General features: G+C 40.7%; 1 protein-coding gene across 2 annotated transcripts in view; it reads right to left on the reverse strand.

Moving 5' to 3' along the window:
• BPNT2 (3'(2'), 5'-bisphosphate nucleotidase 2) overlaps positions 1 to 17,510 on the reverse strand; it is a 36,463-nt gene that overhangs the window by 16,912 nt on the left and 2,041 nt on the right. For both annotated transcript variants that reach the window (XM_042923129.1, XM_042923130.1), the window contains exons 2-3: positions 2,335 to 2,497; positions 1,110 to 1,205 (exon numbers count right to left, since the gene is read on the reverse strand). In XM_042923129.1, the coding sequence (XP_042779063.1) occupies positions 1,110 to 1,205; positions 2,335 to 2,497 (259 nt within the window). The remainder of the gene's footprint in view (positions 1 to 1,109; positions 1,206 to 2,334; positions 2,498 to 17,510) is intronic.

Raw genomic sequence — 17,510 nt, forward strand, 5'->3', positions numbered from 1 at the left:
TTGGACTATATATCTGTTGTTCAAAGACAGTCTGTGGGGTTTTTGTGTTTTTGTTTTTATGGCAACCACAGAAAACTAACACAGGAGTGAAAATGAATTGGAAAGGGGCATTATTCGACCCACTACACTTGGTCAATGCTGGCGCTGGCAAAATGGATACTGTCACCATCAGGAACCTCATCAGAGTGGAGCCAAAAGGACTCTTGATGTGAACTACCGATTCAAAGTATGAGGAGTCCCTTCAGACTGTCAAGGATACCGCTGACACCACTAACTGTCACCCTCAACTTGTACATCATGACAACTCATGATGTCTTTCTGGACTTGTAACTACAGTCCACGCTATCACTGCTATTCCTAAGACCGTGGCTAGTCTCTCTAGCAAACCATAGCATAATGGCTGTGTCCTTTATGTGCCGCAGCCCACTGGCACTTGCAAGGCTCTGGGCGAGGTCATCCCGAGCTGCACGGAAAGCTCTTTGGCACGGTCCTCCACGCTCCCAACTCCCAATGTGACCATCACAGATCTGATCTGCCTTCTGCACAAAGCTGACAGACACGACCACATCAAGACGGTGGGAGGGCCAAGGGTCCAATGGAGCTCTGAATGGTGTCCAGGGCTACACGAGGATTAGCCTGATTAGTAAGACTGTCACCACGACACCATCCATTTTTGATGCCGAGGTTGCCAGGTCGCCATTGCCCTTAACCACCACGGTTTCCTGACATGACAACAGATTTGGCTAAGGCCACTGGATGGTGGACCCACATGGAATCCAATGTACATGGGCCCTGGGCCTTAGCCCAAGCCACAGCACAAGAGAAACAGAGAGGAACACAGCGTGTGCCCAACTGGATTCCTCAACACTCTCCATCTCTCATGGTCATTCGCGGTTTCTGTCCTCTAAAGAGAGTTTAGAAAGCTCTGCCTCATTACGTGTTATCGTTACCAACACCAAATCCCCACTGTATCCAATGAAAGGGTGAGGTATGGTGGGGACTGACCTCAATAATTACTGAGCTACAGTTGCGATTCTGATAAGACAGTAAGTACTATAGACACATGATTTAGTAACGTTAACTCTTGAGAGCTCTAGTGTATCTCTTACCTGTGTATTCAGAAAATGGCTTATGTATTACTCCTAGCACAGGTTTACCATTCACAGCCACACACACCATGGTAGTGACATACTTTCGAAGATCCTCTAGGAGAAAAAAAAAACACAGAAAACAAAAAACCCCGATAACATATGTTATTATTAAAGTAAGTAATTTTAAACTTTAGTTTTAAATTTGAAAATCAAGTTAAATACTTAGAATAGTCCCTGCACAAGAGAGGCGCTCACATTTATTATCACTATTATATAATCAAGCCAATCTCAGTTTAGGAAAAGTGTTTATTAAAAAATCCCTCAATATTCTGTATTTCTACTACCTACTTCCGCAAAACATTTTCTAATTTCGGTTGCTATTAGACACCTTCCTCTGTCTTCCTCCTGTTCTCCAAATAGTTACCTACTGAGTGTCTATTATGGGTCAATCAAGGTCAGTGCTTAAGGACTAGAATACAAAGATGAAAAAGTAGAAGGCCCCACATTCAAAGAACTTATCATCTAGAAGGAGGGCACATAGGTAAGCAATTACCTTTACTATATACACCAACAGAGCAGAGAAAAAGCAAGCATTGGATATCTCAGTGTAAGAAACAAGGCAAGAGAGAGGATCCACAGAAATGAAATCTGAGCTAGGCCTAGGTAACAATACAAACAAACAAAAAAGAAAATGCGGTGGGGGCAGTAATTCTCCATGTTGCTACTTACTTATCCCTGGATGCCTACGACTTACTATGCTGAATTCTAAAGATAAATGTATACGCAATAAACCCTCAATTCCTCAAATCACGAGTAAGTATTATATTCTGGCTACATAAATAAATACCTGAATAATGTACACCTCGATATATAATAACTCAGTATGTAAGCAAACACCTCAAGAAACAGGTGTCCAACAGGAACCATTTTGTTGTTGCGACTGATAAAAACGTCCTTTCACTGAAGGATCAGTGAGTGATAGAGTGAATCACGACCCCTAATAGGGAGTATGCCATAATACAGTGGTTTTGGGGGGAGAAAAAGGTTGAGAATACCTGGGTCCATCCAAAGGTTTCACACCACACTGCATGAATCCAGCTCTCTGTCTTAAAACCTAATTGGAAAGGCTCGCGCCAAACTGGTAAAGTATTGACCCACCAGGTATATACCACCCGTCTTTGTTCTGATTCTCCAGTATATAATGGCAATCTGAAGTCTGAAATGAATTTTCATGTGAAGTCACCTGTATATTCCTGCGTAGCATCCAGTGGATCGATCCAGACAGTAACGCTTTCTGCTGGTACCTCCTTAGGGGTGGCGATTTCCTTCAGGATGTCCTCAGGAATCTTACGGTCCCATAGGATAACCTCCTGATCAGCTGCATCTACGTGTTCCTCAGTATTTATCTGCACCAAAAATAGATGACAGCTAAAACATTTAAAAAGAAGAAATACCCCCTCAGAAAACATGAGAGAGAGAAACTTTTCAGACCGAATCGCATCCACTGGAAGTCAGTAAATCCGTATGTTTATTTTGAAGCATTTCGTTACAAAACGGAAAAATATAAAAAATTCCAGCAACATCTTGCCTTCAAGTACTATTTATTTAACTTAATATTCAAGTTTAGTTTATTGCCTCAGAGAATCCAAATATAGAGAAATATAGAGAAATTAATCATCAAAGAAACAAGCTATTTAAAGCTTAATGATATTTATAAAAAACAACAGATCTAAAGCGTGAAAACAGATTGGCAATATTATGGAACACTGAACTGAACGCGGTAACTATAAGGAGGAGAAAAGTGACAATGGACTTGAAAGAAATATGCTTTAGAACAGATAATTCATGAATGCTAAGAGTCACAATGTCCTAGAAAAGTAATCATCTAAAATATAGCTTTGATCAATAGAAAAAAGAAACCTGGAAATAATGAAAACAGATAATAAGCTAGCATATTATAAAATATAAACAAGGCTGAAATGAGTAATCCAGACAGACAAAAAAGAGCCTTCTCTTCACTATACCAAAGGTAAGTCACAGGATAAAATGCTAAAGTCAAATTTTGTTTTTATTTACTAGGACACAAAATTAAAATATAAAATAAATCTGACTTCTATAAAAACGTAAAGGTATAGGGGAGTAGAGAACCACTGCTTTCAACAGTAAGCTTCTTAATGAATACTTAAAACATACTCTGCTTTGTAAAACAATGATTTAAATTAATGTATTACAGGGCCGCCTGGATGGCTCCGTTGGTTAAACGTCCGACTTTGGCTCAGGCCGTTATCTCGAGGTTGGTGAGTTCAAGCTCTGCATCTGGCTCTGTGCTGACAGCTCCGAGCCTGCAGCCTGCTTTGGATTCTGTGTCTCCCTCTCTCTCTGCCCTTCCCCTGCTCACGCTCTGTCTCTCTTTCTCTCTCAAAAATAAACAAATGCTTAAAAAATTAAAATTAATTAATATATTACATTTATATTTACTTTTGTAAATAATGACACACCTAAACGAGGCAAACTGAAGAACTGACTGCATTTTAAGAATTGGGTTAATAACGGACTGTCAACTTTATTCATGTACTACCTTATCAGAAGACTTCCTCTATCAAATCATAACATCCACATGCAAGAAAAATGTCTCCAAAATGTGAATTTCCAGTAGGGATTAAGACTGAAGCGAGGCAGGCTTTTGGGTACTGTGCTTTCTGACAAGCTCCCTTTCCACAGCAGATCACTGTGTTTGTGCAGCACGTAATGGCACGCCCAGACCCCATACCACAGTGTCAGAGTGACGATAACACTGACAACTACGTAAGTAAACAGTCACACACGATAAAAACCCTACAAATACCAGCAATCTCTGGAAAGTGCCTGAACTATCCCAAATTGTCGCAGAGAAAGTTAAAAACTGTAATATTACAGAAAGATAGAGCCACTTAAATAAAAAAAAATATTTTTAATATAGTGTAAACATCCAATTCATCCATTCACTTATCCCTTTAGTGATTCAGCAAATTTTACCGATTGCCTACTACATGCCAGGCAGTTCCCAGAACCGATGTACAACAGTGATCAACTTGAGACAAAAATCTCTGCCCCTGTGCCCCTTAGATTCTAGGGAGTTAAACAATGCACAAATGAGTGAAACAGGTGATATGCTGAATAGTGATAACAAGGAGATCTAAAATATAGCAGAGAAGCACCGGAAGCATGTTGTAGGAGAGCAGAAGGGTTACTGTTTAAGATAGGGTGGCCGGGATTTTTCATACTAGCCTAAAATTACAAACTACCAAGTGTCCATCAACTGATGAATGGATAAACAAAATGTGGTACATCCATACAGTGGGATGCTATGCAGCCATAAAAAGAAATGAGATACAATTCATACTATAGCAAGGGTGAACCCCCAAAGCATTATGTTAAGTGAAATAAGAAACAAAAGACCACATACTGGATGATTCCATTTAATGTGAAATGTCTGTAACATGCAAATCTATGGAGACAGTAGATCCGTGGTTGCCTGGGGTAGGGGTGGGAACACAGATGAGTGGTAATTGGGCACAGGGATATTAGTAGGGTGATGAAAACGTAACACTGATTAATGACAATGGTTGTACAGCTCGGCAAATCTAGTAAAAACTAGTGAACTGGATATCTGCAATGGGCAAATGATACTGATATGTAAAATCACGCTGCAATAAAGTTGTTTGTTTTCGAAGACAGGGTAGCTAAGGCAAAGGCGGTGTTAGAGTGAAGATTTAAAGGAAGTGAGCCTCGCCAGGCATCTGAAGTTACATCCTTCCAGCCCACAGAGTAACAAACGCAAAGGCGGGAGGTGGGAGCGTGCTGGTATTTTCAGAGCAAGGAGGCAAGTGCGGCCAGAGCAGAGTGAGCCCGGAGGAAGGAGCCGGAGATAAGGGTGGCAACGGAAACCTGATGGTGAAGGACTCAGCCGGCACCTCACCGAATCAAGCTGCCCTCCATCATAACTTCTGCGAACAGCGTGCACGGCGTCCTAGCCGTTGCAGAACGCTAAGGGAGGGTGGCGAGCGTAGAGAGGCAAAGGGATAGAAAGGAAGAAGTGAAGTCATAACATGCAATTCATGACTTATTACTGAGAAAATCCAAAAGGACCTGTAGATAAATTATAGGATAACAGAACTTTCACAGCCAAGTCTCTAGGTACAAGATCGGTATTTAACAATCACTTGCATTTTTTACCAGCAACAGATACTAGCGACAGATATTAAAAAAAACAGATTTAACATAAAAACGGAAGCCATTTCAACTAACAAAAGAAGTAAATTATTTGGAAATAAATCTACCCAAGATGTGCAAAAACAGTACAGAGAAAATTAAGCTGTATGAAAAGAACATTAATTACTGAAAAACGACAAAGATGTCAATTCTCCCACCAGTAAACTATAGATGTAATGAAACTCCAATCAAAATCCCTATAATTTTTTTTTCTTTCTTCTTTTTTTTTTAAACCGCTTCTTGGAAAAAGAACAAGGCGTTTTGGTGACAGGGGAGGGGGAGGAAAATTATCATGGTGGGCTGACTTTCCTTACCAGTTATCAAGACTTACCTTAACGCCAGAATAATTACGACTGTGGCACTGGTGACATATTCGGCTTTTCCCTGCAGCTTCACTGAGAAAGCTACACACACATATCAAGTGTGATGGCTTGATAGGTGGTAAAACGATTACCACAATCAAGTTAACTACTGCATCTATCAGTTGTTCTGTGGTGAGAATGCCTAAGATCTAGTTAAGATCTACTAAAATACAGTATTATTAACCACAGTCATCTTCCTATATATTTGAACCTCAGAACCTACTCATCGTGGTCATAACCACCAGTTTACACCCTCAGACCGACACCTCCTCTCTTCCCTCATTCCTAGACTCTGGCAATCACCATTCTACTCACTGTTTCTAGGAGCTCAACATTTGTTTGGATTTTTTTTTTAATGGCAGAATAACATTCCAGTGTGTGTGTGTGTGTGTGTGTGTGTGTGTGTGTGTGTGTGTATCTATACTGATCCATCCATCAGTACTTATCCATCATTTCTGTATTTTGGCTATTGTAACTATTGCCACAATGAACACAGGAGTACAGACATCTCAAGATACTAATTTCATTTAGATATATATCCAGAAGTGGGATTGCTAGATCATATGGTAGTTCTATTTTTAATTTCTTGAGGAACCTCCATAGTATTTCCATAATGGCTATACCAATTTACATTCCCACCAATGGTATAAAAGGGCTCTCAGAATTTTCTCCACATGCTTGCTAACATTTACCTCTTGTCTATTTGATAATAGGCACCCTAACAGGTGAGGTAACATTTCAATTGTGGTTTTGATGTGTACTTCCCTGATGATTACTGATGTTGAACAACTTGTCATATAACTGACAGTAACTTGTAGGTCTTCTTGGGGAAATATGCATTCAGGTCCTTTGTCCATTTTTAAACTGGATTACTTATTCTTTTGCTATTGAGTTGAACGCGTTCCTTATAGATTTTGGACTTTAGACCCTTATCAAAATACATGGTTTACAAATATTTTCTGCCATTCCATAGGTTGCCTTTTCCTTCAGCTGTTTCCTTTGCTGTGCACAGCTTTTAAACTTGATGTCATTTTCCTTGTTCATTTTTGCTTTTGATTTCTGTACTTTTAGTGTCTTTTCTAAAAAATCATTGCTCAGACCAGTATCAAAGAGCTTTATATCTCAGGTGTTGCACTGAAATCTTGTATGCATTTTGAGTTAGTTTCTGATGAGTGAGTGGTGTAAGACAGGGATCCACTTTTATTCTTTTGCATGTAGATAGCCAGCTTTCCCAGCACCTTCATTGAGGAAGCTATCTTTTCCCAGCGGTATGCTCTTGACGTTTTGCCAAAGATGAGTTAAATGTACACGTGGGGATTTATTTCTCTATTCTATTCCTTTGGTTTGCATGTACGTTTTACGCCACTACCACACTGTTTTGATTACGATCGCTTTGTAATTTGAAATCAGGAAATGGGATGCTTCCGGGTTTGTCCTTCTTGCTTAAAATTGCTTTAGCTACTTGGGTCGTTTGTGGTTCTACGTGAATTTTGGATTATTTTATCCCATTTCTTTGAAAAATGCCATTGGGATTTTGACAGGGGCTACATTAAATGTATACATTGCGTTGAGCGGTATGGGCAGTTTAACAATACTAATTCTTCCAATCCAAGACACGCAATACCTTTCTGTTTATTTGTGTCTTCAATTAGTTTCATCGGTTTTTGGTATACAGGTCTTTCACCTCCTTGGTTAAACTCACTCCTAGGTACTTTACTGTTTTTGATGCTATTGTAAATGGAATGGTCTTCTTAATTCCTCTTTCAAATAGTTCATTGTTGCTAATATATAGAAATAATACAGGGGCGCTGGGGTGGCTTAGTCCACTGAGCGTCAGACTTCGGCTCCGGCCATGATCTCATGGTTCATGAGTTCGAGCCCCACGTTGGGCTCGCTGCTATCAGCTCAGAGCCAGCTTCGGATCCTCCGTGCCCCCCCCTCCTGCCCTCCCCTGCTCATGGGGTCTCTCAAAAATAAATAACACATTTAAAAGAAAAAGAAATAATGATTTTTGTTGACTTTGTATCCTGCAACTTTATTGAAGTATTAATATTAGTTGAACAATATTTTGCTAACAATATATTAGAGTTTTCTTTCATAATATCATGCCATCTGCAAACAATTTTACTTTGGATGCATTTTATGTCTTTTACTTACCTAATTGCTCTGGCTAGGGCTTCAAGTACAATGTTGAATGGGAGTGCTAAGCATGGGCATCCTTGCCTTTCTGATGTTAAAAGAAAGTTGTTAGATTTTCATGATTGAGTATCATGTTAGCTGCGGGCTGGTCACATATGGCCTTTATTATGTTGAGGTATATTCCTTCTATACCTACTTGGTTGAGAGTTTTTATAATGAAAAAGTGTTGAATTCTGTCAAATGCTTTTTATATTTTTATTTTGAGATAATCACACAATTTTTGTCTTTCATTCTGTTGTGGTCTATCACATTGATTGATTTGCATATACTGAAACTATCCTTCATTCCTGGGATAAATCCCACTTGATCGTGGTGTCTGACCCTTTTAATATGCTGTTGAGTTCAGTTTTTTAGTATTTTGTTGAGGATTTTTGGATGTATGTTCATGAGGAATAATGGCCTGTAATTTTTTCTTCTTATAGTGTCCCTGCATAGCTTTGGTATCAGGGTAATGCTGGCTTCATAAAGTGAGTTTGGAAGTGTTCCATTTTCAATTTTGGGAAAGACTTTGAGAAGGATTGGTATTAATTTTTGTTTGGTAGAATTCACCAGTGAAGACATCGAGTCCCGGGATTTTCTTTATTGGGAAATTTGATTAAGGATTCAATCTCCTTACAGGTCTGTCCAGCTATTCTGTTTTCTTCATGATTCAGTCTTGGTAGGTTGTCTGTTTCTAGGAATTTATCCATTTCTTCTAAGTTACCCAATTTGTTTACCTATAACTGTAGTGATCTCTTTTGATCATTTGTATATTGTAGCAATCAGTATGTAACGTAGCGGCTGTATGCTTTCATTTCTGAATTTATAGAAGATTCGAATCGTTTTATCTTTGACTAGCCAAAGGTTTGTTAATCTTCTCTTTTCAGAAGACCAGTTCTTAGTTGAAGTGCAGTGTAAGTCCATCATTTCCTCATTGATGATCTGTCTAGGTATCTGTCCATTGGTAAAAGTGCGGTACTGGGAGTCTCCACTACTGCTGCGGCTTTGCCATCTGTTTCCGTCCTCAGGTTTATCATATTTGCTCAACGTACTTAGTGCTGTGATGTTGGGTGCCTATGTATTTACAGCTGTCATATCCTCTTGATGAACTGACCCTTTTATCTCATCATATAATACCTTCTTTGCCCCTTGTTAGTTTTTTTACTTAAAGTCTATATTGTCTGATGCCATTATGGCTACCCTGTCCTCTTTGGGTTTCCATTTGCACACGGTATCTTTTTCCATTCCTTCACTCTGATCCTATGCGTGTCTTTAAAGCTGAAGTGTGTCTCTTGTAGGCAGCATACAGGTGGGTCTTTTTATTTTTATTTTTTTTAAATCCATTAACTGTTTTTTGATTGGAGAATTTAGTTCACCTACATTTCAAATAATTATTAGCAAATGTGGACTTGCTAATGCCACCTTGTTAATTGCTTTCTGGCTTTTTGTAGCTTCTTTGTTCTTTTCTTACTCTGTTGCTATCTTCCTTTGTGATCTGATGATACTCCACGGTGGTATGCTTTGATTCCCTTCTCTGTATCTTTTGTCTATCAGAGGTTTTTACTTTGTGGTTATCATGAAACTTACGTATCTTATAGTTATAACAGTCTATTTTAAGTCAATAATAACTTAACTTTGATCCCATATAAACTCTTCCCTCTTTGCCTCCACCACATTTTATTTTTGATGCTGTAAGTTACATCTTTCTATACTGTGCATCCATTAACAAATTTTTGTAGCTCTATAGTTTTAAAAAAACACTCCTCTTTTAACTTTTATATTAGAGTTAAGTGTCTTGTACACCACTATTACATTAGAATATTCTGAATTTAATTCTATACTTACCAGTGAATTTTATACTTTGTTTTCATGTTACTACTTAGATCCTTTCATTTCAGCTTGAAGAACTCCCTTTAACACTTCTTATAAGGCAGTTCTGGCGGTCAGCTCCCTCTGGTTTTATTCGTCTGGGAAAATCCTGATCTAGTCTTCATTTCTGAAGGAGAGTGCTGCTAGGTAAAGTATTCTTGGTTGGCAGTTTTGTTTTGTTTTAACAGTTTCTTTCAGCACTCTGAACAAACATATCATCCCACTCTCTCCTGGCCTACAGGGTTTCTGATGAAATATTTGCTGATAGTCTGATGAGGGGTTCCCTTGTATCAGGTGAGTTTCTTTTCTCTTGCTGCTTTCAAATTCGGTCTTTGATTTTTGACAGTTTTATTATAATGTGTCTCAATAAAGTCCTCTTTTGAGTTGAATTTTTGGACTTATAAACTTCATGTACCTGGATGTCACATTCTCTTCTCTAATTTGGGAAATTTTCAGCCACTATCATTTAAATAAACTTTCTGCCCTTTTCTCTCTCTTGGAGATTCCCAAAGTATGAAAAGTTACACTTGATGGTCCCCCATAATGCACACAAGTTTCTCCACTCTTTTTAACTTCTGTCTCTGTTGTGTCTCCCCTTTTGTTCAAGTATTGCTTTCCTGATTTCTTTGAGTTGTCTGTGTCTCTTAAACTCACTGAGCTTCCTTAAAACAATTTTTTGAATTTGTTGACAGGCAATTTGTAGATCTCTGTTTCTGGAGGGTCAGTTACTAGAAAATTATATTCCTGTGGTAATGTTGTGCTTCATTCATTCATTCATTCATTTTGTATTCCTTGAAGCCCTGCATTGCTGCCTTCACATTTAAAGAAGCAGTCACCTCCAGTCTTTACTGATTGACTTTGTGAGAGTTATCTTCACCTTGAGTCTGATGTGGGATTCTAAGGCTTTCTCTAACATTTTCTACAGATATGCATTCTCCACACTTCTTGTTCTCTCTTGGAGGGTAAATTCTTAAGATTATAAGCTTTATCTCAACCCCACAAAGCCAACCCAGGGACTAGGAGCCTCCCATTTGTCTTCTCTAGGGTGGTACTCTGAGATGCTCAAGTTTGTGAGCCTTTTCCCAATTCCGCAATTCTGCTGGCTTTCCGCACTTGTTTGCTGGCCATTTACAAAGGCTCAGTCTCGCTGTCTACGGGAGCACATGCTAAAATCACGCCAAGGTGGGCGAGCGGACTGGGTTTGGGCAAGACATGGAGAGTGTTGGGGGTGCCTGTGAGCCAGTTGAGGGGCCCTAATGGCGAGGACTCCCCAGCGACTCGTGGGCAGCCTTCCTGATGGGTGTCTACAAAGAGCATCCCTTCAGATGAGCCCCGGTTTATGTGTTCCCACAGCCTCTCCCAACCCCTCAGTCTTGCAGATCACTTCAGGGACATAGGTGACAAGAGACAGAAGTGGTTTCGTGGGCAGTGTCCTGCATGGCTGGCAAAGCCAGACACTCACTCACACATTCCTGTGGGTGAAATTGCAGGCTTCAGGGGGTCTCTCTTGGCACCGAGCTGTGCTGTCTTGAGAGACGGTGTGGTGAAAGTGAAGTGAAAACACTTCTCTCTCATCAATGTATCTATTCTTTTTTTTTTTTTTTTTTTTTTTTGCCCCAATGGTGTGCTGGAACATCTCTGCTGGACTCCCAGATGCCCACAAAGGAACCCTTATCTGTGGATGACTACCCAAATCAATGTTCTGTGAGGGAATGACGGTAGAGAACTCCTATTCTACCATCTTGCAGGTATCACTTTAAAGTATTATAGCTTTAGGGCCCACATACTTAATGAGAACACAATTTAGTCTGTGTCGGATAAGGGAATGTAAGAGTAAGTAACTAAGTAACTAAGCAAACGCCATGGAATAAACGTAAAACAAGCAACAAATGTGCCTCCCAGAACACACAAAGTAGTTTCTGGGTCTTGACCACCACGGCTTACAAAAATGGCAGTGCCGAGTGTGGGTAGCAACTACCGTGCCTTAGGATGAAGATTTCTGCCTAGAGTTCAAGCCAGCTTCTCCACATCGTTTCAAATGAGTATGGCCTAACAAAGTATGGGACTGCATCTAAAAACATCTTCCCTGAGAGTCAGCTTAGGAAGAAACAAACGGAGCAAGAGACCAAGAACGTCAGTCCGGTGTCCCCACCTGCTTCTGCACAACCGCTATTTGTAACCTGCTGCCACCATTACACACCCACAAACGGAATAAACCCACCGTACGACATTGTCAACGGCCTTAGAAACGGTTAAGTTTCTCTCAATTCTTTCCCACATTTCACCAGCCATTAAGTCCTGGAAATTCTACCCCCAGTTCTAAATACATGAAACTATGTATACCAAGCAAATCTTAGTTTAGGCCGCCATCTATCTCTCACTTGGATTTCCTTTTTTTTTTTTTTTTTTTTTTTTTTTTTTAACATTTATTGATTATTGAGAGACAGAGTCAGAGCATGAGTATGGGAGGGGCACAGAGCGGAGGAGACACAGAATCCGAAGCAGGCTCCAGGTTCTGAGCTGTCAGCATAGAACCCGACACGGGGCTTGAACTCACAAACCACGAGACCATGACCTGAGTCAAAGTCGGACGCCCAACCGACTGAGCCACCCAGGCCCCCTCACTTGGATTTCTAAAATAGCCTTCAATTGCTCTTGACTCCTACAGTGCATTCACGGATTCATTCATTCGTTCAACAGCTACTAATGGCCACGTATTGCAAACCGCTATGGGTACTGGAACAGAAGAATGAACAAGATGGACAAAATCACTGCCATGTTATGGAGCTTCCCCTTGCAACCCAGCAACCCGCCATCTTCCCAAATCAGATTCTAGTCACTCCCTGCTGAACACCTGTGGTTTCTCATTGCACAGAGATCAAATCCAGACTCCTTACCATCATCTACAAAGGTGCGGATGATCTGGCCCCAGTAACCTTTCTCTATTTGCATCCTTGTTTACACTACACTCCAGACTTGTCTTTTTCTGGTCCGTTGGCCTCAGGGCCTTTGTACTTTCTACTAGAAAATTATGTTCCTTTGGCAACGTTGTGTTTCCTTAATTTTTTCTCTCCTGCTCATGCACACTTTTCTCAAATCTCTGCAGGATTGTCTGTTTCTTATCCTTCAGATCTCAGTTCAAATGACAGTGCCTCTCAGTGGTCTGCCCTGCCCATGATGGCCAAAGCAGAAGCCCCACTCACTCTTCTGACATGGTCTTATTTTTTCTTCTTCAAAACCCGTATCAGTATCTGAAATCAATTTATTTGATCACAGGTGTACTATAGATCTCGACCTACCGGAACATAAGTTGTATGAGTTCAAGGACACAATTTCCTTCATTACTGGAGCCTAAACCAGTCCCTGGTACAGTAGGTGTTAAATGAATACTTCTGAGTTGACAACGTTATTCTTTGCCAATATACTTACATTTCTTCCCCATAACCCTTTCCATTCAATCTACTCTCCCTCCGTCATTGCTACTGCCTCTCTGTCTCAGTCCTCAACAGGAATTGTAGAATAGGAAATCAAGACTCCAAAACACAATTAAAGCTATTCATATGAAAGCTCAGTTACTTTGGGGCTGCAGAGGATTTTGGTTAATGTCCTAAGAAGACACCATTCACTACATTTTTCCATGAATCATTATATCCTAAAATGTTGGTTTTTTTTTTTAATTTTTTTAACGTTTATTTATTTTTGAGACAGAGAGACAGAGCATGACTGGGGGAGGGTCGGAGAGAGGGAGACACAGAATCCGAAGCAGGCTCCAGCTCTGAGCTGTCAGCACAGAGCCCGACGCGGGGCTCGAACTCACAGACTGCGAAATCATGACCTGAGCCAAAGTCGGCCGCTTAACCGACTGAGCCACCCAGGTGCTCCTATCCTAAAATGTTTTTACATATAGTGCCTCACACTGTGCCTGTCACATAGTAGGCATTCAACAACTATTTTCTAGATGGAGAAACATGGCTCTACCTGTCTTCTTCAACCTTTTCAGAAGTTTTTTACTATCAATACCATCTTTCAGATATAGATCCATAAATAATTAAACACGCTCTATCGTCTGTCTCACACCTTAAAAACAATACCAGAAAAAAATCCATAGAAACTTCTCTTAGTCCCATAGAAGACCCCAGCCAAGCTCCTTAGGAGTCCAATTTCTTGAAAGCCTTGTCTTTACTATCTCCATTTTTTTTTTTACCTCCCATCTTTTTCAGTTTTGCTTCCTTTCCATCAAGCCACCGAGCAAGTTCTCACAAAGTTCACCAGTGACCATTCACCACACAGAACCTCTATTACAAGTATGTGTTCTATCATTGCCAGCGCCTCAATTTCTTGGGCATGTGGCTTTATCCAGGTTGGTCCCCTAAGCTTTCTGAGCTGCTAAAAGTGAATGATAAACACATCTCCCTACAGGGTTCTTTGGGTGAATCAATGAAACAGAATAGGTAAAACAAACAAACTTAGTATAGTGCTTAACACTGAGTAAGCATTGCATAAAAGCTGGATGCTATTATTCTTGTTAAATGATTATTTTCAATCTGCGTTATCCTTGGCTGTAGGCCCTTGATCTTCCCCTTTCACAATATAGTCTTTCCATAAACAATCCTGTCCACAACAGCTTTCAATTAATATCACAACACTGATGACTCACAAATTCCTATTTCTAATTCCGAAGGGTCTTCAGAGCTTCAGACCGATATATTCGACTACCTCCTTAACATGTCCCCTCGGCCATATCAAAGGCAACTCTAACTTCACATGTCAAAGATGGCACTCATAATCTGCCCCCTTTGACTTGTCATCGCCCACTCTTCAAAACCAATTGTGAAAATCAGATATAGAGGGGTCGTTTTCGGAACATCCTTAGAAATTCTCTCGTATCTTTCCAATTCGCTCTTTTCTGTGACCACAGCAATTTAAGATGTATCATCTCTCACTAGAGAAAACCTCCTAGCTGGTTTACCCCCTCCAAACGATTCTCCAACTGTCTCCCCTGAGCTCTACTAACCATTCAAAGCACTATAGGTTAGTTAAGAATACACTGTGGTTATATCTCCTATATTGCCTTATCTACAGAATTAAATGGACCTGAGATGATTCTCCGATCACTAAGTCAATCTCTGAGAGGCTAAAATTATCTTCTAATTGTGTAACGCTTGGTAAATTAGTTATCCTCTCCAAGCCTCAATTTCTTTATCTGCAGAATGGGGGCAATAGTACTTAACTTCCTATGTCGTTGTCAAGAGTAAATTAACGGTGGTAATACAAAGCTTAATTCAGCGCTTGTCACTTACTGAGGACTAACTAAACGTTAGCCAGGAAACCAAGCTGAGTATAACTTTCCTTTTAGCTGAGCTCTGGTCTATATCTCTTGCACAGCCTGTTTTAACATACTTTTAACTGGTCTCACCCACCTCCAAACAGCCACAGCCCAAACAAAGTATGGCATGTTGCAGGCTTCAAGAAAAGTCAGGTAAATCTGGCCCTCTTTAGTACTTTAGGATTAAACTAAAGATTAGCTCCAACCCTCTTTGAGTGAATTCGCCATGTGATTACCTTCCTAATTTCTTCCACAGTGATTTCCCCATGTGCATCAGATTCAGACTCATCAGGGTACTGGAATTTACTATCCTACTACCTCTATTGGGCCAGCTCCTTTCAACTTGTATTTTTTTCTGTCTGCAGTGCTTATGTCTGCACTAATTATCAAATTTACTAGTTATCTAGATTTTACAGAAGGGGAACTGCAGCTCAGAGATGTGAAATGACTGGCCAGGATTACACAGGCAGGTGACTGGACAAGATGTCAAGTCAAGTGTTCTTAGCACTGTATTAAGCTTCTCAAACTTTTCCAGTGAGTACTGCTGTTGAGAGAAGAGTTTAACTCCCATCTTAAAGGTCAAGGAAGCACAGGCCCAAGACTCCTATCAGATTGGAGTAGCATGCCCGATCTTCAAATAAAATGAATCATTGTCAAAAACTGAACAAGTTGGGGTGCCTGGCTGGCTTAAGTCAGTCGAGCGTCCGACTCTGGCTCAGGTCATGATGTCACGGTTCACGAGTTCAAGCCCCGCGATGGGCTCGCTGCGATCAGTGCAGAGCCTGCTTTGAGTCCTCTGTCCCCCTCTCTCTCCGCCCCTCCCCAGCTCATGCTCTCTCTCTCTCAAAAATAAATAAAACGTTAAAAATACAAAAAACAAAAAAACACTTTGAACAAGGAAAGTTGAGGACAGGAGCCTTTCAAATACAGAGTTCCCTGTATAGTAAATTGAAACTATAAATCTAAGTGTGTCTGTTCTGTAGCTGCAAATCCACTCCAGAAAACTATCTCCAGCCTTCCTTTTCATCACCATCCAGAAGACTATAATGAAAGTGCCGCACAAATGGCTGCAGTTACTAGTATTTTCACATAATAAAATCAAGCACGGCCCATGCGTTGAAGAAGAGAAGAAAGGTTGCCTGGGGACTCTCCCAAGATCCCTGACATAAGAAAGCCTGCACACCAAAGGAAATCCGGGGCTCCCAGCCCAAACTGGAGTTTTCTTAGGATAACACTCACTTCTCTAGAGCAGGGTTTCTCAACCCTGGCCCCAACTGAAAAATTAGGCTACGTCATTCTCTGTTACGGAGAGCTGTCCTATGCATTGTGGGATGTTTACGGTCTACCTACTAGAGGCCAAGTAGCATTCCACCTCCAGCTGTGATAACCAAAAATCTCCAGACTGTGCCAAATGTCCCCTGAGGGCAAAACTACCCCCACATGCGTATTCTAGAGTGACACGTGGTATATCCTCGTATGAGGAATAAACGTGAGATAGGAAAGCTCAAGCCTCGGACTCCAGACAGGAAAAGTGTGGTAAAAAGTAAGAGACCTCTCTCTATTTGCACAGGGCATCAGGATAAAAGAAGAAAGCCTCTGTGGCTGATCAATGCTAATTTTCCACAAGGAAGAAAACGGAGTGGGACTGGACTTAAAATCATTACCCCCCAAAATCCAGGTGAGGCTTCAAAACCAACGAGACATCTAGGACTACCTTCTGGGTGCTGGGGGGCGATGAGAGGGGAAAAAGGAATCCAGGGCTGAGTGTCTACATAGATGGCTGTAACATTTGGCCTCTAGTCTTAACGCAGTGATCAAAGGCCGTTCAAGAGGACACCACTTGGCAAGAGGACAAGTAGGGCATGTCCAACGTTCTACTTGGACATTGTAGAAATAAATGTGACCTCCTCGACACCAGCAAAAGCCCAACACTAGAAGTGAACGTGTGAATATTCAGTCACAAGAAAACAAAAAGCTATTTTACGTGGAGGCAGAGCCCTCAACATCTGCACTTCTGAAAGCCTGGCTTTTGTGTTCAATAAAATGCAGTGTTACCACTTGGCAGCCATTCCCTTCACGTCTGCTAAGAAGCGCAAAAACAAATGCAGAATCCTGTGGAAGTTCCCCAAAGCAGAAGGTTTGGTTCACACGTGAACACACATGGGCACGCAGGTACGTGTTTTTGGTATTTAAGAATGTCGTCGTCTTCATCTTCAAAAAAACGAATTTCAACTCTGTTTGATATATTTTATCATGGCTTCTAATCTTCTACAAGTTTAGGTTTTCCCTAGGGAATTGCGCTGTAAGTTTTAAACAGCCTCCGAAAGATCTAGCTAAAAATGAAGCATTCGATAGTTCATATAAACCATGGAGTGTTGGGAGCCCCGCATTCCCGTCTGCAAATTGGGCGTCGATAAAATTTACTTCCTAAAG

This window comes from Panthera leo, chromosome F2 (assembly GCF_018350215.1).
Source record: "Panthera leo isolate Ple1 chromosome F2, P.leo_Ple1_pat1.1, whole genome shotgun sequence".
Taxonomy (NCBI): domain Eukaryota; kingdom Metazoa; phylum Chordata; class Mammalia; order Carnivora; family Felidae; genus Panthera; species Panthera leo.